The sequence below is a fragment of the Pithys albifrons genome, chromosome 7, assembly GCF_047495875.1.
Source record: "Pithys albifrons albifrons isolate INPA30051 chromosome 7, PitAlb_v1, whole genome shotgun sequence".
Classification (NCBI taxonomy): Eukaryota; Metazoa; Chordata; class Aves; order Passeriformes; family Thamnophilidae; genus Pithys; species Pithys albifrons.
The window spans coordinates 27914390-27939620 of NC_092464.1; the positions used below are offsets into that span (position 1 = coordinate 27914390).

General features: G+C 38.6%; 1 protein-coding gene across 1 annotated transcript in view; it reads right to left on the reverse strand.

Moving 5' to 3' along the window:
- THSD7A (thrombospondin type 1 domain containing 7A) overlaps nucleotides 1-25231 on the reverse strand; it is a 268432-nt gene that overhangs the window by 14341 nt on the left and 228860 nt on the right. The window contains exons 18-25 of the mRNA XM_071560812.1: nucleotides 20601-20779; nucleotides 15881-16014; nucleotides 15158-15311; nucleotides 14192-14333; nucleotides 13597-13712; nucleotides 8651-8768; nucleotides 1940-2085; nucleotides 1196-1370 (exon numbers count right to left, since the gene is read on the reverse strand). Of these exons, the coding sequence (XP_071416913.1) occupies nucleotides 1196-1370; nucleotides 1940-2085; nucleotides 8651-8768; nucleotides 13597-13712; nucleotides 14192-14333; nucleotides 15158-15311; nucleotides 15881-16014; nucleotides 20601-20779 (1164 nt within the window). The remainder of the gene's footprint in view (nucleotides 1-1195; nucleotides 1371-1939; nucleotides 2086-8650; nucleotides 8769-13596; nucleotides 13713-14191; nucleotides 14334-15157; nucleotides 15312-15880; nucleotides 16015-20600; nucleotides 20780-25231) is intronic.

Below are 25231 nucleotides of genomic sequence, written 5' to 3' on the forward strand. Positions count from 1 at the left end.
AGAAATGAATAATTGATGAACTGGTCTATGTATAATGGGAAAACAAGTAGTGATTTTTGGAAACATTAGCTGGAGCGTATCATTAGCACATCCCCACAGGGCAGTTATTCTTGCTGGCTAAATACGAGGTTGTTGAAGAACAGGTTCCTGCTCAGCAAATTTTAAAAGCAAGAAGTAAGCAGCTATATTTTTTTTATAAATTTGACTAATATGAAAACATAACTATGAGCTTAATATTCTTCCAACTTTCTTTTTCAGGAGTAAAAATATGTGAAAATCATGCAATTGGAATGCTGTATACAAAGCAGTGATTGAAGCCTCTCCATTTTAGATCAATTTCTATTTTTTGGGACAACTTTGCCTTCAGTCCAATCTGAAATGAACTGGAAAAATTCTGCGGAGGAGTAGTTTCAAGAAATTGAAAATAGAGTACTGGTATGAAATGATAACTACATTAGAACTGAAGGAGTTAATAACTTCTGAATATACAACGCTAATGACTACTGAACCACATTAACATACTTCAAATTCTCCAAGTAAGTATTTGAAATTAACAGGAGGGGTTTTACTGGAAATTAAACAGCTTTTATGGGCTCTTAATCCTTCACAGTATGAGGATCATGAACCTGATCATTCAGCTCCTTTGGACTCAGTTCACAAAGGCAATGATAGTGCATGTCCCATCCAGGGAGTAAAACAGCTAGAGATACTCATGTTTTCTCAGATATCAAAACAATAGCTTCACTTGGAATAGACCCTTTAAAGAAAAAATAAGACCCCTTATCTTAGCTTCCTTAGGCAGCTACAAAAGGCATCAAGTTCTTAGCCCTGGCAAAAGGCTAAGAAATTTTTAGGTGATCTAAGCACTTAAAGCAAATATTTAGCTGTAAACCAGTGCTCTACAGAGTTATATACAGGTTTTATTTAAAAGGATTTTGTGAAAATACATATTCTTAGGTACAACCTATGACTGAGACATGTTTTTCATAAAATTTAAAACCTGGTATTTTTTCAATTGATATATTGTCATGAAGCTACTCCTGGAAAGTAACATGGTTGGCCATTTGATAGATTAATTCAACCAGCAAAGCACATGAAAAAGATTTAATTGACTGTGGCTAATGCTAGGCACTAATAACTGCAATGACACCCAACCAATCATTAAAAGCAACATTTATTTGAACAGCTTTGTTACCTGGACAAGGAACAGTGCATGTTTCTTCAAGTATCGTCATCTTATCACCGTCTATAATAGGTTCTATTTCTCCACAGAATTCCTCATCTACTATTTTGCCAGCATCTTCAGTGGATCCATCATAAACCACACAGGAAATGTTCCTCACTCGTGTTCCCTCTCCACACTGAGCATCCTGCAGAAGGAGGACATACATGGATACTGGACAGAGGAAAGTGCCAACAGACTAAATCTGAGTTGCATGTCACTCCATCTCCTATTATCTCTCCTCAACTACTTGTTCATTCCAGTAAGAAGAAAAAAAGACAAAATAAATTAAAAAAACCCCATAGTTCAATACTTTAGAAACAAACAAACAAAAAAACCCAGCCCAAAATTTCTGCTACCACTGCTTCTTAAAGTATGAAGCTAATTATGCCTTTGAATTACAACAATGGCAGTATCTCAAGTCAAGATCTCTTCTCGTATGTGAATGTATTTCTGCTGATATACTTTTACAATAGAAGAATTTACATTATTAGCAAAAATGCTGCTCGATTTGCCAAGGTTTACATTTATACTTTGAATATCTGTAGGACACTTGTATCTGCTGAAAGTTATGAACTCTAAGAAAAAACCTTTAGTTTTTGTATAAGAGAGGTGGAAGCAATTTGTTTACAGTGTTGTGAAGGAGGTATCTGGGCATATCGCAAATATGCCTAGATATGCAAGGTCCATAACTTCAAAGTCCCATGTGGCTTTTACCTCTACTTTGCATGCTGACCACTGACCATACTGCCAGCGATAACAAGGTTTTACTGGACAGGGTTTGAATTGCTCCATTTGAGAAGGACAAGGCCTCCCATCACCCTGAAATGGCTGATTTATGGTCCTTCTTCTGATCATTTTTCCTGCAAACAAGAAACAGAAATATAACTAACAACAAAATGGTTAGACTGATTATTCCTCAAGATGGTTCTATTTTTCTGAACAGTGTTGTTTTTTAAAAAAGTAATTTTTGTAACAGCAAGCAAAAGCAGTAATTTTCTAGTTCAGAAGCCTGCAGATGAGTATTCTTTCTGAAAGTGACAATATGTTTGTGGCATTTCAGTGGATATTCCTGCTCCTCATCTGGAGATTTATGCTTCAAGAGGCCAACATTTTCTGTTCTTCCCTGAGTTAACGCAGAAACATGTGTCCCATAATTGTCTAACTCCAGCAAATGGGAACAGCATGCAACTTTCTGTCACTGTTTGTCTGGATAATGTGACATGCAGATTTTGCAGGAGATGAAGGATTCTTCTCTCAGGCCCAAAGGAAATTAAAATACCGTAGGCTTATCCGAAAGTAATCTCCTCTTCAACTGTGAGTAGAATGCTACCCAGCTTCACTGAGATACAGGTTCTATTTCAAATACTTATATAAACAGAAAGAGGAAGACATTTTTATTCTTTCAGCTTCTTTTATCTTGTAGTGGACATTAGACCCTTATGCTTCATTACAGAGAGTTCAGGTGATATATCAAAAAATTTTCTTCTGTCAGAAGTAGTGGCCAAGTGGCTGTTCTAGAGCTGTCACCTCACAAAGGTTTCCACAAAACCAACACTGCTGTGATACTTTAATCTATACATCAATATAAGAGGCAAGTCTGAAAAAGGATGTATGTATTTAAATTTGCATACCAAGGCTTATAATAAACTAAGGCATTACACAGTTTTACCTATGTAACACCTGACGATAGCTGGCCAAATTAATCTTTAATTCCACATTTCAATCTCATGCGTTTGGAATTGAGTCATCATCATGGCCAGGCTTCGCGAACGAAGATTTGAGAAGGGCACTACCCACGCTTGCTGCAAGCGTGCTGGTGGCTAAAAAGGCCGATACGGGATAGGCAGGTCCGGTCACAAAAGGCACAGCGGAATGTCACCCTAGGTGACATTGGCAAGGAACGGTTCTTTCTGCGTTTTCTGTTCTCGTCAAGACTGACTCTCCGTGCATTCTCAAAGGAAGCAGCAGTGTTGTGAATGGTGTGTCTGCATGAATCCTGATTGGAGGCCAGTGGACCAGTGGTGGCAGTCTATATGGCCAAGGCTGAGGTGTTGTTTCAGGGAGTCCTTGTATCTCTTCTTCGGGGCTCCTCTCTTGCGGCAGCCGGTGGCGAGTTCACCATAGAGCACAATCTTCGGAAGGCGGTGATCCTCCATCCTGGAGACGTGCCCTGCCCAGTGCAGCTGCGTTCTCATCAGCATGGCCTCAATACTGCTGACCCCTGCCTGTTCAAGAACAGACACATTGGTCACGTAATCAGACCAGTGGATGTTTAGGATTGAACGGAGGAAGCGCTGATGGAAGCGTTCGAGAAGCTGCAGGTGGTGGCGGTAGATGACCCAGGATTCAGACCCATATAAAAGAGTAGACAGTACAATGGCTCTGTAGACACTAATCTTTATACTTTTCTTCAGGTGTTTATTGGACCAGACTCTTGTATGGAGTTTTCCGAAGGCTCTGTATGCCTTTGCCAGCCTGTTGTCTATCTCTTTGTCAATCCTACCATCTGAGGAAATGATACTTCCCAGACAGGTGAACTGCTGGACTGACTTAAGCTCTGAATTGCCTATGGTGATGTGACGATGATGAAAGACTTCTTGAGGTGCAGGTTGGTAGAGAACTTCCATCTTCTTCAGGCTGACTTCCAGCCCAAAAAGCTCAGCAGCCTCTGCAAAGCAGGATGTTAAGCGCTGCAGAGCTGCTTCTGTGTGAGCAACGAGGGCGGCATCATCAGCAAAAAGCAGCTCACGGACAAGGTGATTCAGGGTCTTGGTGTGGGCCTTCAGTCGCCTTAGGTTGAATAGGCTTCCATGGGTACGATATTGGATGTAGATACCGTTTTCTTCATCGAGGTCTGCTGTGGCTCTTTGGAGCATCATGCTGAAGAAGATTGTGAATAGAGTTGGTGCAAGAACGCAACCTTGTTTCACACCATTGGTTATTGGAAAGGGCTCAGAGAGTGCATCGCCATATCTGACTTTTCCACGCTGATCCTCATGTAGCAGGATGATCATTTTGAGGAACTTGGGGGGACATCCTAAACGTTCCAAGATCTGCCAACGCCTTTTCTGCTCAGTGTCGAAAGCTTTGGTGAGGTCAACGAAGGTTACATAGAGACTTTTGTTCTGTTCCCTACACTTCTCTTGCAGTTGTCTGAGAACAAATACCATGTCTGTGGTGCTCCTATTGGCTCTGAAACCACACTGGCTTTCAGGTAGAAGATCTTCTGCAATAGTAGGCACTAGTCTGTTCAGAAGTATTCTTGCAAGGATTTTACCAGCAATGGAGAGCAAAGTAATACCTCGGTAATTTGAGCAGTCTGATTTTTCTCCTTTCTTCTTGTACAGGGTGATGATGACTGCATCACGGAGATCTGGTGGTAGTTCCCCTTGTTCCCAGCAACGCACAACAAGCTCATGGAATTTGGCATGGAGTGCTTGACCTCCACGCTTCCATATTTCGGGTGGAATTCCATCAACCCCAGCTGCCTTGCCAGTTTTCACCTGTTGTATGGCCTTGAGTATCCCATAGTAGGGGCTGCATCCAATTCATGTTTCACCGGTTGTTGTGTAATGTGCTGAATTGCTGAGCCTTGGACTACAAAGTTGGCACTGAAGAGAGTCTGAAAGTGGTCAGACCATCGGTTCAGGATGGAGGTTTTATCTGTTAGAAGCAGTTGACCATCTGCACTGAGTACGGGGCTTTGAACCTGGTGTGTGAGTCCGTACACTGCTTTCAGGGCCTCATAGAATCCTCTTTGGTCACCCAAATCTGCACATAGTTGTGTCTTTTCTGCTAGGTTGAGCCACGCATTTGTTCTGGAAGTCTCGAAGTTTCTGTTGGAGCTTACTGCATGCAAGACGAAAGGCGGCTTTTTTTATATGGCAAGATGGCTGAGCAAGGTGTGCTTGGTGAGCAGTTCTCTTCTTCTTCAGCAATTCCTGGATCTCTTGATTGTTCTCATCAAACCAGTCTTTGATTTTCTTGGAGGAGAACCCTAGGGACTCTTCAGAGGACTGCAGGATGCAACTTTTAATATGTTGCCAAAGCGCTTCAGGAGAGGGATCTATGGGATTATCTTTAAGTCTAGTTTGAAGGTTTCCCTGGAAGCTGTCTCTCACTGTGGCTGTTTGAAGATTGCTGACTTGGAGCCTCCTCCTTGGAATGCCGCCTCTCTTAGGTTTGGGCTTGAAGTGGAGGTTAAGTTTGCAGCGCACAAGGCGGTGGTCTGTTTGACATTCTGCACTCGGCATCACTCGAGTATGACGGACATCACTGACATTTCTCTGTTGTACTAAGATATAGTCAATGAAGTGCCAGTGCTTGGATCGAGGATGCATCCAGGTTGTCTTCAAGCTGTCTTTCTGTTGAAAGATAGCGTTGGTGATGGTGAGCTGCCGATCTGCGCAAAACTCTAGCAGGAGGCGTCCGTTGTCGTTGCAGTTTCCAACGCCATGCTTGCCCAGGACTCCTTTCCAGGCTTCAGAATTCTTACCTACTCTGGCGTTAAAATCACCAAGGATTATGATCTTATCATAATCAGGAACATTTTGGGTGAGGCGGCGCAGGTCTGTGTAGAATTTGTCTTTTTCCGCTGGGTCAGCTTGGAGAGTTGGGGCATATACGCTAAAAAGAACAACATGTTGCTTGTTGTGTAGAGGGAGGCGTAAGGACATAATGTGATCAGAATGACCTGTCGGCAGATTTTCAAGTTTGGAGGCAATGGAGTTTTTAATCATGAAGCCAACTCCTGAAAGGTGTCTTTCGGTTTTGGGTTTGCCTGACCAGTAGAGTGTGTAGCCAGCACCATGTTCTTTAAGGCTGCCTTCCTCATGAAGATGAACTTCACTGAGAGCAGCAATGTCAATGTTGAGCTGTGACAGTTCCTGGGCAATTAGAGCAGAACAACGCTCAGGACGTCCACTATCCCCAGTATCAAGCATGGTTCTGATGTTCCAACATGCGAGTGTTAGTTTGAGCACACCTTCGCAGGCAGGTGTATGAAATCTCTTTGTTTTTGTTTGACCGCATGGAAGATGCCGGTTGGCCGCGGTTATCCAACCGGGTGTGGAGATGAGCTTTGTTCCGGCCACCTTTGCTAGGCCCCTCTCCATGTGGAGCAAGCAGTGCTGTCCCTAGAAAAGGCTGCTTGGTCATTCAGGATGCTGCCGCAAGAGACCGTCATCTCCAGGGTCAAGTCTCTAATGATCCATATCCTGAACCGCCTGCCTGCAGGGTTGGGTCTGCGGCTTCCAGCTGCTTCCTATCACCTGCTGTTTTCGACCTTCACCTGTCGCTACAGGGCTTTGCAATGTGGGTGAACCCTTCAAGCCTGCGCAATGGATTTTTTAGGTGAGGCACAGCATGCGCAGAACTGGCCCCACCCTTTACTCCTAAGGTTCATCTGCCACGGCCTAGCGAGCTTGGACGGTGACAGCGAATACCTCAGGACGTAGGTTTGGTTAGAGTATCCTTCTCTTAGATGGATGGTCTTACAGGGCTAAGCGTGTTCCATCTGCCCGGGTTTGGGGTTGGAGTTGTCCTTCTCCTAGGATGGTTGCCAGACGGCTAGCGAGCCCATCCTGCCTGTGGACACACTTTGTCTGACCCTTCAGCTGAGACCTGTCTGGCATGGGAGACCCTACCGGCGGCATAAACCACCTCCAGCATAGCTCTGAACCTCATGAGGGCATGCAAGCTTCTCCCCCGCGACAAGGGGGTGTCCCCGGAGAAGTGGAATTGAGTATCCTAATGACAATAATATGAATCTTTTGCTGAGAGCAAGCCACGCAAGTCACAAAGCAGAAGCAGAACTATATCAATCTCCCAGACAGGTGTGTTTACTGCAGACAGTTATAAAGATGTTTGCCAAGGAGAGCCTCATCATTCTTGAATTCACAGCTGCTCCAACTGAGATGTCACAGGACCAAAAAAGAAAAATACTTTCTTGAAAAATACTGCAGAAAAACTTCCAAAGAACAGCAAAGAGCAGAATTCTTCCTCAGCTTTATGGGTATTTGAATGTGTGCACTAAAGCAGTTCAGCTTTCTGGTCATTTGGTTTATTACATGGTTATTACTTATTGAAAAAGACCAGTTACTTCCAACTTCTTGCATAACAGGAAAATTGCATCTTGAAGGCTTATATGTGAGGTTGTCACCATCTCAAAATTTGAAAGCTGTTTGACATTACTGTTTAAAATAAATCTCACTTCTACAAATAAATTCTATACTTGGAAAGCACAAGGATTTCAGTTAGTGACCCATGTTCACATTTTGAAAGAGCACGGCAACAGTAATTCTCATTCAGAAAAATATCATGTCAGTTATTCAGGTTTTGTATGTAGGGAAAGGCTTGTAAAGGAAAATCTGGCAACATATTTAAGTCTTCAATAGAGCTGTTAGTTCAATTCTCACTCTTTAAAAGATTACTTTGAATGTAGAAATGCAGATAATTTATATGTAGAAGTCATGCTTCAAGAGAAGCTTCAAGAACTGAAACATTATTACATGTCAAAGTATTGACTGTTATCATTAAAAAAAAATCAAAAAACTCTGTTGGGATCCTGAAGTGGCCAGAATTTTCAGATTTTTTTTTGCCTAGGCCTTTTCCCTGTGGTGCACTCCACAAGAAACACAAAATAGATGCAATACACTTTAATTCTGAGCCCAGCAGTTGAAATTGGATTCTATGTATTGTTAACCATCCAGTATCTGTAGTGACTTGTTCCAGACATGATTACAGAAAAAAGACGGGCTTCTACCCTTGTCTTTCAGTAGTATGTGTACCTTAGTTGCCTGGCACAGTGGTGATTTCTGATCCTTATTCTGAAACACATCAGTGCAAATAAATAACAAGAGCTTCTGCATAAAATGTGCTTTTGACATCCATTCTCTACACATATTTGATTTTAAAAAATCTTAGATAGTGGTCAGCAACATTTTGGAAAAAAACAAATTAATGCAATCACAGTGAAAATAACTTGTACCTCCATGCTTGTTCTGTATTTAAAAATAAAGAATTCTGCAGTAAGTAAGTTCACTAGTTTTCATCATTATGTGTTTCTACAATTTTAGTTATTCTAAACTCATCGCTAATAATGAAATTTAGGAGAAAATCCCTCTCTCCTATTGCTCCTCCCACCAGCTGAAAAATAAATATTCACATCAATGTTTGTTTTTGTCTCAATATATCATTCATGATATCTTTTTGTTCCCAGAGTCAGAAACTACTGTGGACCAAATTCTCCGCTTCAGCAAGTCTATTTGAGCTTATTATTTCCATGAATAAGGCTGATTTAGATCCCTGTCACTCTCTTTAGATAGCTACTTCTTGTAAGTCTGTAAAAAAAAGTATTATTGCTTTTATCAAAGAAAAAAACCCCAAGAACTTAGTCTTTAAAATATGCCAAAGGTATGTACTGACCTGTAAGGCCACATGTTTGAGAGCACTCAGACCAAGGGGACCAGTCAGAGAGCTGACAGTTCACAGGACATTCCACCACACAGGACATATTCATATGCCATGTCTTTTCCAAACCAAGCTAAAAGAAAATGTTAAATGGTCAGCACATAACTCCAGGCGTCTGTGCCATCAGTGCAGGGTATCCATTTGGACATCGTGTATCTGAGATAACTAAGGCTTTATGCAAGCATGAAGTCATTGCTAAGTAAAAAGTAAAGCAATTACGACATTCAAAAATCTCACTTCAAGACTGTCCTAATGCACATGCTGATGTTCAAATACAGGTTTAAATACTATTTTCATCAATCATTTTCTAAATTAAAGCCTATAAATGGAAGGCTTCCGCTCTACAGTATTACTTTTTTCAATAGGTAAAGGCCAAAGCAAGTTATGAAGTATCAATTAAGTATTTTCAAACAGAAATATAAAAATACTGAACTATCAACAGCTATTAATAACCAAATTGTAGGATGCTTGGAGCCAGGTTCAAAACTGGTAAAAACAAGAAGATGAATATGTATTGGATAGACAGTCTATGTATCCAAAGATGTAGCAGATTCTAAAAGTTTACAGGAGCTCAAGAGAGACTGAACTAGTTAATCAAAGAGAAATCTGAAAGTTTAAACACAGAAACCCCATCAGGTAAATGCAGTCTAAGAGCCAAAAACAGTTGGAGGCTGCAAAATGAGTAGATGTAAACTCACGTATATCTGTCTTTCTTACTCTTCCTTAGGCATCTGCTTATCCCTGTCTTGTTTTTTCCCTAATGTGCTGTATTAGTGCATGATACATATTATGCTATCCATGCAAAAATATTGACATGACATTGACAATGACATGTTCTAAAAAAAGAATAAAGCTTTGCATGTTTTTCCGAAAAGTTTTGCAAAAAGCAAAATCCTCTAGCATTCATAAAGTAAAAGCTGCAACTGCCGGAGGAGTATGAGAGAAGGAGACAGAGACTCACATGTTTTCCTAAAAATGTATTCTGTACTCAGTTCTCTGTGTAGGATTCAGCCTAAAAATAATAAATGATGGAAAGCCACTCTCCAAGGGAAGAAAGAGTTCTATGATCATGCTTGGAACATGTCACAACGGCTACATAGACCTTTGGTCTGATCCTGTACATCTATTTCTATATTCTTATAAACTCCCATGTTCAAGATTTTCCCCATCCAAGGATGGAAAGAGATATTAACACATATGACAATATATAAAGCAGGATGGAAAATAGCCGTTGACAAAAATATTAGCATGTCAATAATAATGCCTGCAGCCTGCCCAGCTTCAGAATGAGTTAAAAGATAGCTCAGTTAAAGGGTGTATGATATAAAATCTGAAAGAAAACCAGTCCTGCCAATATTAACAGATCTACAGCTTTCCAGCATAAGACTGTTCTCTTCATGGGACCCCAGTGCAGACCTTAACCATCATTGAGGCCTTTCAAAATCCCAGGAGGCTGTGAATATCTTTAACTGAATAAAATCCTCATATAGCTAAAAAAACCCCAACAACAACAACAAAAAAAAAAACCAACAAAAAACCCCTAGAAATTTCAAAACCTATTAATTTTAATGACTGGAAAGGTTAATGACATAAAACCAGCAGTTAAGACTTTAGAATGGAAATAAAACCACTATTTTCTACTAGACACAAGCATAGAGCAATATATAGGTACAAAATTAACATGTCCTCCATAAATAAACTACCACAATTACGGGAAATGTCTCCTCCTGATAGACTCACCAAGTTTTAAATTTGCATTTGCAGTACCATTTATTGCGACAAGTGAAGCTTTAGACCTCTGTTTACTGATCAAAAAGTTGTTGGCTTTTCTCTGTGGTTCAGTATAGCCTTGACTATACAGCTACTGCACACAGGTAACACCTGAAACCTTTGGATAATCTGGAATTTGGGTGATTAGAAAACTAGAGAACCCTCTTTGAAGTCCATATTTGGTTCAATTCTTCTGTGCAAAGCCTTTAAAGCCTGATGAATTGATTCCTTCCCATTATAGAAACACGACTGCTCTCTTTTGAGACTGGTCTTCTCAGAAGGACTTAGTCAGCTCAAGAGGGAAAAGACCTCTTGAGAGATAATAGCAATGAAGAGGAGAAAGCTGAAGACCAGATTACCCACAGTGACCTTCTATTTGTGTGTCTTAGGTACTGAAGTTCTGCTTAAATAGATCTGGGGAACAACTGACAGGCTACACCTTGATAGTAATCACCTATTCTTTTCTCATCCCCCTCCTTCCTTCAGTTGAGGAACAACAATCCACCCTGAAGAGCTTAGAAAACATTTTTTAAAAGTGTCCAGTAGCTGTTATATAAAAGCCTCTGTTCTAGATGAGCTGTGATTTCTGACTTCACAATTGCAAGTACTGAAAGCTATCACTGAGTGCCCTGTACTCCAGATCACACATGCCAGGGGCAGCAGGCCACTAGGCCAGCATACTCTTTAAACCCTGCGATCCACAAAAAGTATATGTGTTTGTTTATAAGAATGTTTGACATCACAGATTAACCCCTGCTGCTGGAGGTTAATCATGTACTCTAACAATCACACTATTTACCAATGAAACTGAAAAGTTTGCTTTTTAATGGAAACAAAACTGCTGGTTTCTAGGCTTTCCTCATCTTTAATTGAAGATAAATGAAAATAAGTCTATAACAAGAATATGGCCAGGATCAGTTTGCTTTCGGTGATTTGATTTTCAAATACTCAAAGAAAAAAAAATTCAAGTTAGTTCAATGTGCTTATTTTGTAGAGTTAGATACCAAGTAATCCAGTATTTCTCTGCCTTGGGAGTTTGAAGAGAACTACATTAATGTAACTAGAACAGGGAAATAAGCTCTAGAAATTGATTTATCTTGGCAGTAATCAGGATGACTGGCTACCTTCTTTAGCTGATTCACTAAAACAAACTCAAGATCATATGGACAAATAAGGAAACTAGAACATAGGGGCTCAGAAGGAATGTTAGTATTGTACTACACTGATGCTCATATCTGGAGATGGTGATAGAGAAAAGTCAGCAAGTAGATTGTTTTTCTATATGGCTTTTATCAGATATTGCAATCATGTGTCCTAATTTCTCTCTTCTTTACAAATAGTAGTTAAAAACATAATTTGGTAAATGTTTGTACAAATAAATTAAACAAACCTTTTGTTTTATTCAGACATCTAGTATAACGTTTTATGATAGCCCTGGGGAAATTCCATCAGCTAGGTCATTACAAACTTACTTTGTATTTCTCCTTTTCATCGACCTTTCCAACCATATGCACCTTATTTTGAGCTTCACGTAATCATTCTGCACTGCTTTTAGAGTGCATAAACACAGCAGAAACTCTACTTTGAAGGATCATTAGCAAGAAGTGCATAGTATGTATTGACACCTTGAAAACTTTTTGAACACACTCCACTCCTGACCTGGAATTTCACAGAGCTGGCTTTCCCATCTTTACAGTGAGGGGTCTGTCAAGATCTGAACAGCTTGGCTTTCTTGTTAATCAGGTTAACAGGTTTTACTCTTCAGTTATTGGATCAGCCTTTGACCTCGTTGTACCACTGCTTACACATCCATAATTCAACAAATAGTCTTAATGGTATGACTGGGAAATGGATCAGAGCTTTCTACAGGCAGATGTATCCCTGTATGGTCTAACAAATTAAAAAGGCAAGTAAGAATTTCTCTGAGTAATACACTTTCATTTCTTAAAGGCAGAAAAGCTCCTGAGATTTTCTGAAATGAGATTTCAGTGTAAAATGTAAACATTTGTTCTAAATGATGCTATGAAATTATTAGATTTAATTTTAACCCAAATAGCTATGTGCGAAGGAGGAAATGGGAAGAAGTAGGGTGTCAGTCTCAGCTGAAACCTCCTGCCTTCACTAAGAACTTAAAGATTCGGGAATCCAGGATGCCAGAGGGGATTGGAGAAACTTAAATAGGTCAGAAACAACGTTACAAAACTATAGTCTAAAGTAAATGATGAGTTTCCTGACTCCTTACATTTCTGAAAAGACTCCTTCTCTATGGGCACATCCTAAAAAGTGGCTACTCGCCAGGAGGATCCCACAGAAAAATTGTTGGTGCCAAAGCAGCTGTGGAGGCCACTCCACTTTTGTCCCCCATTGCAAGTGATCTTATTTCTGATGTCATGGTGGTGAGGGAGTGGCAGATGAAACAGTGCAGTTACTTTTCATCAGAAATGCATGTAGGATTGCACTTAACGTAGTATTTGTTTTGTCCTCCTGTTTCCCTTCATACTACTATCTTCATGCAATTGAAGACAAACACACAGAATGTCAGAAAACCAATAATATTGAATTTGAGGTTAGTTCGAATATCTGCAAAAAGGCTTTTTCAAAATTTAAGGGTTCCTGTCTGCTAGTAAGCTCTCTACATATACTCCTACTTGATATTACATTCATGTAGCACATTTTTCCCCACTCTCTTGGGTATTTTTTGCATCACACAGCTAGATACAAGAAGTTAGTATTCAGCCCAGCTGCAGAATGGCACATGAGAAATATTTCCCAACACATGGAGTAAATGATTAATACTGGCAGATGTCCAGGGCTCCATGCAGAAATTGTATCAAATTAGAATTACTATTAGTATTCTGATTAAGATTTATTACATTTATTATATTTTATTAATTATTGTTTCTAAGTAGTTCCCTTCAGAACATAATAATCAGCATTTGTTCATGGAGACACTTAAAAGTAACCAAAGGAAATGGTATGAAAATCATTGTCGATGGCTCAGTTAATTTCAGAGGTACTTAACAATCCATGAATAGTGTTGCAAAACATCTGGGGAAGATGCTGCACAGCTCAGTTGGCTCAGTATTAATTAGCACCATCAGACGGGAGCTTACTCACAGGTACCCACTCACCTCTTCACAGTACTTCAGGTCAACCGATTTGCCATCACTGCGAACACAATCAAGCATCCGCGTTTTGATACCATTACCACAGACAGCCTTCTCGCTGAGCTGACATGTGCTCCAGTCTGGAAAAGACAAATTCATTAGCATAGCAGACTTTCAGACAGAATTCTTAATGAGCCAGTCTCCCGCCTAATTCTAATTCTGATGGCCTAAAACAATCCTCACAACTAACTTTTTCACATGCAAAGACCCATGGAATGCAGCTGCTATACCATTTTGAAAACAGCGACTTTTACTGCCAATAGTCAGTGCCATGGTACTTTCCTGAAAACTTCATATTTGGTTTTATCTGCATCGATTTTGAGCAAATCCAAAAATGATAGGAGAAATAAATTTCCTGGAATTACAGCATGCCCAGTTCACCTTAGTTGCAAAGCCTCCATTTAATATTTTATCTGAATCAAATAGCCTGAATCAGTTTTCAGTACAAGTTCCACATCTCCCTCTGTATAGCAAGAGAAAGCTGAAAAATCCATCCTATAAGGTGAATAGAAGTAAGCTGTAGTCCCAGGCTGTCACTAGAGCATAAGCCTACAAATACCTGTCACATTGTAGTCATAGTGGTAGCAGTTCTTGTTCAAAGTGCAGGCTTCTGTCTCGGTGGCAACAGGACAAGGCTTTCCATCATCTGGCTGTCTCAGGGATTCAGCTGACCTTTCACGGACACTACTTCCATTGCACGGCTTAAAAGGGAGATTGGAAACAGCTTTGATATTTTGGCACTTTGATACCTTTTAATGCAGCCATTATAAAAACCTTTCAAGTAATCCCTTCACAAAGCACAAGCCTCACATAACAGGTTCATGCTTCTGTGTAAGAGAAACCCTTTCCTTGTTATTTCAGAGAGAATTTAGTCTGCTCTTGCACCTTGGTACCACAGAAGGTGAAATATCCTTTAACTTGGTAACACCTCTCTATTTTCCTAACTAGTGCATATTTCAGTACTAGTGTTTTGGAACTATTTCACTCATAAAGTGCATATTGAGAGTTTCAATTTCCTAAGGCTCTAATGCAATGAGCTTCAATACTTAGAGGCCCTGAAACACTTTTGTTTTGGTTTTGGGGTTTTTTTGACATTTCTTTTTGAAATTGCTGTCAGGAAGTGGAGACCCAAAATTACCTTTCTATGCTCAGTCTTCAACTATAGACTTCACTTATTACCAGATAGTTACATTTTTAGTACAGTGACTGTGCTGCTATAGGGAGGTTCAGAGCTAGGCTCAAAGGCAGACTCACAAGCCACTGCCAAAGCTATTCCACCATACAGAAGTCACCCCACACTGATGGCTGACCATTGGGGACATTATAGTCAGTGTTTCGGAGCAATGTGGCTTAATGGAAAATACTGGCACACTTTATTTGCAGCCAACAATCAACAACCCTAAAGATGACCTTATATGTAGATATTTACAGGTGTAATCACTGCCTATTTCAGTATCTTTGCACAATAAATACAATAAAGTATCTCCCTAAAACTGTAAACATGACACTTCAGCATGCTTCTTACCAAAGAACATTGAGACCATGATCCCCATTCAGATATAACACAGTCCTCAGGACATGGCAATGTGCATTTTCTAGCACCAAGTGGCATCTCTTCAGGATCACACAGATAGTCCTCTACATTGTCAGAAGGACCATCCACAGTGTTTAGCATGCACCTGGAAAAAAGGTACTGCACATAAACTGCATTTGCCATGGATTTTGTATGGTAACTGTGTTCTATAACATTCTGAAACATTTTAACATTTTGTCAGCACATAACAGAATTGAGTATTGACCTATTAATATCCAAGAAAAGCTGAAGAGCACATAATATAGACAGTCCCTGTCAGTGATTTGCTGAGAGCTGCTGGGCAAGTGATTTGCTCAACATTATCTTACCTCTAAGCCAGAATAATACAAGTCATCTATAGTTTAGACACATTTTGTGCATAATTCAACTGATAATTTTGAATTCAGAATTATTAAAAGTTTTTTAAAAATTATATTCTTAATTAATTCTTAACTAATTCCTAATTTCCACAGATGCTTTTTAAATACCAAAAGATTAAAGTAGGAATCAAGATCTATATTCATAACCAGTAGACAGAGTCATATTGCCCTCAATGATGTTATTCTTGGTCCAGTACCTTACGGTTGGACTATACATGGAATTACATCAAATTAAATACAGCCATAACTGAAAGTGAAGGTTCTCTAAAGTGAAGGAGAAGCAATACTGTTTTACCTGACTTTCCTCGTTTGAACACCTTCTCCACAATTCTCTTTTAAGTCCACATTGGTCACTTTGCAGACGCTCCAGGGCTCAGTAACCCATATGTACTGGCTGCAGTCACTGTGGCAGGGGACTACCTCATACACCTGGAATCCACATTCAGTGTCAGTTTTGTTGCACTCAAGTAAGATAAACATGCAACAGTGATCATACAAAAAAAGGTTATTCTCTTTTTGGTAAGAATAACACATATAAACCTGCTGATTTAAAGGCCATAGTAATAATACAAATTAAACAGTGGATAGAAAATTACTAAATAACAAAAAGACAGAAGCTATCTAACGATGGATTCCCTGGTTTTCGCTGACACTAAACCCATTCTGTGCCATTTTTACCAAAAACATGAATGCAACTAATGTACAATCTGTAACTAGGCTAGCTCATGAGTATACCTTTAAGAAAAATGCTGTCAAAACGCTGCAAGCAGTTTACCTCTATTCTTTACATCTCCCCTCCACTATTCCATTCCTCTGTTATTAGTTGTGGAGGATTTGTATTTCTAAAGAGAAGTGACCTCAAAGGAAATTATACCAATATATATTGATTCATTTTATTTATTCATTGTGTATGCTCAAAATCACTCTAATATATTTGTGTACCAGCATTAGTATTGTGTCTGGATTAGAACAAAAAATCTGAAATAGCATCTCATATAGTAATTTATACAATATTTCATATACTGTCTCAAGCATACATTACAAAAAAGAGCACAGACAACATAAACATTGAACACAATCAGGAAACATATGTTAAGGTTATATCTCTATTTTAGAAACACTTACCTGAGCCTGAGGAAAGTATTTTCATGAACCCAAAAGAAAAAACACAAACAAACACAAAGAGAAAAATGTAGAATTATTAGAGTGAAGCACAGGTATTTAATTGGCATTAATTGAACTTTTATTACTAACAATATTCTGTTACTTCTGCAAAGCAAAGGGCATCCAATTTTTTTCTCTTGATCTCCCTTGCTGTCACGAGACATTTTGTGAGAAGTTTGCCCTTGGAAGAAAATAAACATTTATAAACTACAACTGGATGGATGAAACTGTAAATTACCCAATCTCTTTGTCAGTCCTGAACTCCTGATAGAACTGTTTTCCCTCTTTGCCTATAATGAGCCTCAAACCTTCACACAGTAGGGAATCCTCTGTGTTTTTGGAGGATACTGGACTTCTCTATTAATTAAAATTGTTCTGACAGCATTAAGTGCAAGATTCAAAGGAATAATGGAACTGGCAGTTCTCATCCTTCCAAAGTTCCAAGGTCTTTCATTGAGTATCTTAATTATGCATAGTTTACTTAAAGTCCATTGCCTTGGTATGCTTATACCAGCTAACTTTATGTATCATTCTAGGTATCAAGTCAGCATAACTAATACTGACAGACCATCTAAGACATTGTCTTAAGCAAGTGCTTTTCAGCAACACTTCTCATGTAGGAAAAAAGGGCTGATGGTTTGATAGCTAACCTGCTAAACAATACCACCTATCACAAAAACATAATGCCTTGAACACTGAATGTGCAGAGTCTGATATATCACTATGCTGCTGATCAACCCGTGCACAAGACCACCAGCATAGTCAGCATATTTGGGCCTTCTTTGAACTACATAAGCATTAATTTAGGCATAAAGATGTGTGGTGTAAATATATGTTAAGGAAGGTACTGGACTCCATGGACAATTTGTTCTTTAGAACTCTTCTTCAGAATTTCCAAAATAAGAGTGGAGAAGCCTTAATTCAGGGAACTGTCTATATGTCTGGCCCTGATTAGCACAAGAAGAAATACATAAACCCTGCATATTCAACAGCCTTACCAGTAACCTAAAATCTGGGTATCTTGTCAGAAATGCAAAGGAGAACATTATATTTCATTGCACGTGTTAGTGGTGTTCTCTGATCCTCTGGTATTTTTGTAGCTATGATTGCAGGCCACAGCAGCTGGGTGGTTTAAGGTTTGTATATCTACTTTCTCCTGATAAGGGCCAAATAACGCCTAGAGCCAAAGAAGAGAGGGATGTCCTTGATTTGTCTCAGATTAGTCTCTTCCTTTGAAATCCTCTGAAGGCCATTGACATGATTTTATAAGAAACCTGACTCTATTATTACTGTAATTATGAAGCCTTTCAGCCTAGTGAACTGAGTACTGAGCAAGCTTCATTTAGCTGGAGTGTGGTTTGGGACCAACCCTGGCAGGCACGGTTCAGAAGGAAAGACACTCAATGAGACATCTATATGTTCACTGTGTGCAGTCCTCCTCCAAAATAAAGGCACACAGGTCAGACCTGAGAGACATTGAACAACTTCTTAACAAGGTCTTAAGCATTTTATTTCAATGTTTCCCTACCCTTGCTATTAGAACGTTTTCCCAAGGCTTAACCCAAATCTGTCTGCAGCAGTCTAAGCCCACTTCTTTTTATCGTATCCATGATGGCCATGGAAAATGGATTATTGCCATGGAAAATGGATTATTTCCTCCTTCTTTGCAACAGCCTTTTAAGTGTATGGTAGCAGACTGCCAGCATCATCCCTCTCATCTCCTGTTCCATGAGCTAGACAGCATGTTGCAGTCTTTCCTGCAGTCTTTCCTCAGACTCAAAATTCTTACCTTACAGAATAGCCCCCCTTTAAGTCATAATCCACATACTTTGGCCACCAAAGATCGAATCTAACTGTTATGCTTTGTATGTATACAAATAAGCATGTTACATATATAAGTAATAAATATGTAAATAAACCAAATTACATTCAGTAATTGAAATAAATATTCTGAAGAGTCAGCACTTTGCTATCTGAATGAATGGTGGATCACATTTAGATTAACTAACTCAAAATTAGAATGCGTGTGTATTTCCCTGCATGTTTCTGAATTGACAGTGAATGTATTTAAAAATGAAAGATACAGCCTCTATATTCTTCAAAATCCCTGTTATCTGTACAGCTTCCTTCTCATGAAAGTACTATATTTTAATTTTATTTTTACCATATTTATATTTTGAATCATCTACTACTATTTGGCAAGTACCAACTACCATTGCCACAAATCAAATTGGAGTCAGAGTGCCGGCAGAGGGCAATAGTGCTGCATACAAGTGGTGAACAGGCCTCCAGTAAAATCACCTTTGATGCAGAAAAACACAAGCCTATTATGTACTTCATTAATATTAAAGAAGAAAAAAGATATCTGTATTGACCATAATTTGCTCCTGTTGAATCACATTCCTCCTAATTTAAAGCATATTTACATGCTGACCCAAATCCAGCAACCCTTACTCTACTTTGTATTTTGTTAATCACAAACTTAGTTTATTAGCTGTAGTTTAACACTTATTGTTTTCTAAATTAGAACTAATTACATTCCCTAAAGTAGAAAATTAGATCAACAAGCCATTTCATTCTATGCTAGCAAAATGTCAATAGGATAATATTAAGTACATGCATTTTTATTCAAATGCAAATTGACTGCACTTTACAAAAAAAGCTTTGAATATTTACATAAAAGACCATGTGGCTGTTTAACATGCCTCTGCAGACTAAATTAAATTCAACAGTAATATGAATATAAATCAACTTTAAAGTGCCTAAGTTAATTGACAAGAAATGTTTTTCCTTTCTAAAATTCTCCAAGCAAAGAAGCATCAGGGGTTTGACTTGGACTAGTGCTAAACTTGGTTGCAAAGACTAAATGCTTATTAGTCATCCAAGCACTCTCAGTGTGGTCTTGGGTCACATTTTCTGACTTAGTTTCACTTGAAGATGATCCAGATTGTATGGCCAGCCTGCTCCATACTGTAACACCAGTAGGTCAGTTAGTGGGACAACTAGGAGACAGACTTCAGAAGTGCCATTCATTGCTGCAACTGCAGTGCCAGGGCAAGTGTATCCAGAAGGTCAAGCTCCAGCCTTACTACAACCCATGCAGAGACACTGGGATAACAACATATGAGTGTTCAAGAGTTTTAATTTTCTTTATGATCTAAGATGGACAAAGAGGGCTACTAAGAATCTAGCCAGTTTAAGCAACTGTAATGAGACATTTTACCCATCGTCATAGAATCATAGAATGGCTTGGGCTGGAAAGAACGTTAAAGATCATCTGGTTCCAGCCCTCCTGCCATGGGCAGAGACAACTTCCACTAGACCAGGTTTCTCAGAGCACCATCCAACCTGGATGAACACTTGCAGGTATGGGGCATTCAGAACTTCTCTTGGCAAACTGTTCCAGTGCCTACCCCCTTCACAGTAAAGAATTTCTTTCTAATATCTACTCTAAATCTTCTCTCTTTCAATTTGAAGGCATTCCCCCTTGTCCTGTCACTACACAAAGTTTTAGAAAGTTCCTCTTCAACTTTCTTGGAGGCTTCCTTCAGGAAAGAGATCTTCAGAAACGTAGCTTTCACAATCTGAATGTAAGAACATTTTATTATCTCCAATTTGCGATTCATGTGCTAAATTAATCTGCAATTAATGTGCTAGATTCTTGCAGACGAGAAAGTAATGAAGGCAGATCCTTTGCTGACTGAGAAATTCTAAGGCAACACATACTCCTCCTTCTACTTCCATCTGCCTCTTATGTTGTATGTTTCCTACATCAACAAACAATACAGATAAAACAATTATCTGAGGTACGGAAAAAGCTATGTCAATAATGTAAATATAAATCAAATTACCTGATTGACATGATCTAGCTTTGGACAGGGTCTTCCACCATTGTAAGGTTTTTCACGGAGCCATTTAGACCGAACCTTTACTCCACTCCCACAGGATTTACTACAGCGAGACCAGTTGGACCACTCACTGAGTTTGCAGTCTGAGGGACATGGAATAATACAGGCTTCCTCAATGTACCCTGCATGAATGGAAAAGAAAGTGAAATGTCTTCAGCATGTCACTTTGCCAGTGCTCCCTGAAGCCCTCGTCTACTTCATTTAGATTGTCCAAAGTTTGACTTGACAGAACTGTGTGAATAAAGAGATTTCTTCATCATTAGGGCTAAATTAAATTCTGCAGAAAATTGACACATATAGCTGGAGACTATGTTAGAGTAGCAGCTGAGCATCTTTACCGCTGTCTGATTAGGATTCACACTCACCAGTTTTCAGCATTCAAACTTTCTGACAGCTACAGTGTAATTGACACTAACCACCTCTTGGCTGCATCATTCTTACTTTGTATAAACAATATGTATTTTTTAAGGAAAAAAGGTTTAATTAAAGGCTACTCCAGAACTGTATCAAGTAATTCAATTGCAGTTATACATCAAAAATCCAACTGAGAAGATAAGCATCTTGTCAGTCTGGAGCAAGGGAACTTAACACCTTGTGACCTTTCTAAGGCTAGAAAGAGAGAGTAGCCTTCCACATTAATGATCTCCCGATTAACAACCATCTGCCCCCAGTAGCACACTGAATAATTGTACTGAATGGAAAAGCAGATGTTTGGTTTGGATAAGTCATCGGACCTGAGAGGTTGGAAGGAGGTATGACATGGTCTGCAGGGAGTAACATGAGGCCTCAATTCACTGAATAAGTGAAAATATCTTTCTTTCAAAAGCAACATATGGCATAGCTCTAAAATATGTGTAATTTATTCCAATATTTAAGGGAGAAGCTATAAAACCTCAAATAAAAAGCTGGCCTCTACTGCCTTGTTACAACTATATCCTAAACATATATAAACTCTCACCTCCCCTTTTGTGTGTCAGGTATGCAAGGTATCTACTATTGGCAAATGTTTGCTTTAAAGATTTAAAACAACCTCAGTGCATTTAAAAGGTATTAAAATATTTGATAGAAACAGTTGCAACTTTAACTCATACTTGGGTAAGATCATTCTCAAAAAATTGGCACAGTTTGCTAGGCATGATTTCCCATGTTTCTGAGAAATACGTAGTTTTTTTTAGTTTGGAAATGATCACTATCTCTTCATCATAGCTGATATTAGCATCTTTGTGTTTTTAACCTGTACTTGGAAGTAAAGCTATTCTGTCTCTTCTAAAAGCAAGCTGTAGTAACCAAGCTCAAGGTGTGTAGAGAATCAAAACACTTAAAATATATTTCTATTTCTAGTTGTTTCCATTTATTTGTTTTAGATATAAAGAAGAGAAGGTTTTTTTAAAAATATATGATAGCATTCAGAGTATTTTATGGTCAAATTCAGATGATAATTTTATCCTGTATGGCTTTCCTATGTTTGGAAGTGTAAATAGTTAAATATACAGAGCACATCCTGGATTTGAGCACTGCAAACTACTGTCCACCAAATGTATCTCCTTAAAATGTCCAGAATGTTAGTAGCTTGAATTACAAGCATATTTATTAAATATCTCTTGCCATTTGATTGATCAGCTGAGTGATGACATATGAAAGGGACACTGCTAAAATACATTTTTGAAGATCATATCACTGAATATCAGAGATGGTGATATAGATTGCCCTGCAGTAGTAAAGCCAAAATTGATTACATTTCTCCTTACCTGACATCTCTGAGACTTAGAAATCCAATGCACCCTATCTCAAAGCTGCATGCTACATTAAACTTTGATTGCACAAATAGCAAACTCAGTATCTTCATGAGAAATGAGCCTTTAGCAAGCTCTCTTAGGTGCTACACAAAACCATATACTCATACAATCAAGAAGCTACTGAATGAAAATGAACAAAATCAAAGCAAGTTAAGAGAAACAACTGTCTCCAAGCAATAAGAGTTTAGTGATATTTATTTTCTCGGACAATTAAGAGAAGCTCTTATTGCTCTATGAATTTTCTTGAGATTCTGAAATGCTGCCTTTTCTTTCAACATAACTTCTAACTGCTTTTTTGTCTGGAGAAGCCATTCTACTATAACAATTATGCCATTTACCATTTGTTAAATTTCTGTCTCTGGTAATTAAGGTCTGAAAGAATCAAATTCAAGTTGTTTTAAATATATTTTAGATCCCTAAATAGGTAATTTTAATCAGTACAGGCTGATTCAAGAAGACTTTAAGGACTTCCATAAACCTCTGAGTTTGTCTTAATAACTCTCAAAGGGATCTTCCCAATCTTTGCCAAGATCTTCTACTGGATACCATAATATTTTGGGACTTGGATAACACTTCATAGCCTACCAAAAGAAGCCTGTGTGGAACATACTAAACTAAAATGATTGACAAATTAGAAACTATTTTTCTTTATTCCTCTTCAGTTCATCCAAACAAGGATAATAAAGTTTTGTTGGGTTTTTTTGGTTGGTTTTTTCTTTTATTTTCTTTTTCTTCTTTTTTTTTTTTTTTTTTTTTTTTAAGATAACAAGGTTAGGCAAAAAGTTAAACATTAGAATCTTGCAGACTTAAGTTGTATTAAATACATTATGGAAGTTCCAGGTAACATTTTAATTACACTGATCTATGATTCAAGTGACTCCATAAAATATCAGACAAAACCATATCACTACAGCAACCTTTATTCATGTTATCTATGAACTATCTACACTGAAGTCAGACACTAAAACTGTCCTACCATAAAAGGCAAAAAAGCCAGAACAGCATCATTGTACAGGTATAGAGTCTTAGTAAGAGTTATGCTTATATGTTAATGCATTTTGTAGAGGATACAGGGGTCCAGTTGATACTTTCCACACATTTTGTAATGAAAAAATACTGAAAAAAATGAACTGCAATCTTAAACTGGGTCCTTAATCCTACAAGCCTCATGAAATAGCTTCCACTCACCATACACCTCTTTTCTATGCCATCTCTAGGATATCTGGCCTTCTCTCTTTCCTATGTCCTTAGAAAAGCATCAAGATCCAAACTCCACATATAAACAGTTGAAAAAGAAGAATAGAAGAGAACAAGAATGGACTTAATCACTGAAAGCATAAAAAGAAGTCCTAACAAGGTAGGAAGGCTTGGAGCTTCTGAAAACATGGAACATTTTTGGAGAGCAGTGAGAAAAACACCTATTTTTGTCTAAGATGCACGACAATCATAAAAAACTCTTAATCACTGGTATTCTAAGAATACTGGATACAAGAAAAAGGTCAAAGACATGAACAGAATAAAGGTATCCAGAAAGGAGCTTCACAGCTTCTGCAAAAAGAAGAAAAATAAAATAAATAAATGAAGGCCCTGAGGTTTAGGTGTGATATTAGGAAAAAGTTCTTTACCCAGAGGGTAGGCACTGGAACAGTGAAGTGGACAGAGCACCAAGCCTGACAGAGCTGTGACAATGCTTTCAAGCACAGGGTGTGATTCTTGGGGTGTTCTTACGCAGAGCCAGGAGTTGGATTTTGATGATCTGCCTGAATGGCCTGCCCAAAAGTCCCTGGACGTTTTTAAACTGAGATTGGACATGTCACTGAGTGCCATGATCTAGTAAACGGACTGGAGTTGGACTTGATGATCTCGGAGGACTTTTCCAAACCAGTCGATTCTATGATCCTTGTGAGTCCCTTCCAACTCAGGATGTTCTGTGATTCTATGAAGGTACTTTTCATGTCAAAGAGTCAGAACTCAAAAGAGAGTAAAAACAAAAGATAGACTAAGGGGGAATAGAGAAAATGGTAGGAAAAGCCAGAACATAGAGTTAAGAGAATTATAAAGACACACTGCAGAGAGACAGAAAATTAAGGAGGAGAAAAGAAATAAACACCTTGTGAAAAGTAGTATCTTGGTGAAAAACAAGCAGAACAAAAAGCTCAGAGGAACTTACTCTGGTATCCCCTGACCAGAGAGTGAAATGTAATGAAGAATGCTCTCACAAATCAAAATAGAAGACAAAAGAAAAAAATGAAAACACTGTGGTCTCTGATTTGCATTCCATATGTAATTAGTATGCAGAATGAAAATGACCCTGTTATATCTGACATCAAAAATGTTTTGGCATATTCATCCCTTGGCATCTTTGCCTCTCAGGGGCCTCACTATTTTGATCAAGAGACTATTTAGCATTTAGCTATGCCACTGGACTACCCTAGAACTGAGGCAGAGGCAGACTTTCAAATTGCTTACAGATAGTACTTTAGTCAAGAGAGTGAATTAAAAAAACAAATTACTTGTTGCAAATGACTTGTTCCACTCCATTTGCTACCTATCAAATAGCAATTTTCAGAAAAAGCTTCTCTGGAGCATGTCATCACCTCAGATGCATTTGTGCATGTATGATGTCAATATATCTTTTAGAGTGATTAAGGATGATAAGATCTGTAAATTCATAACAACCTTTCCTCAAATCCAAGAAAGCAGAGGTTTAGGAACTTTGAAAAGTTTATATTCTTTTTGTTTGTTTTTGTTAAATTTCAGGTGTTTGTATTTGTAAAC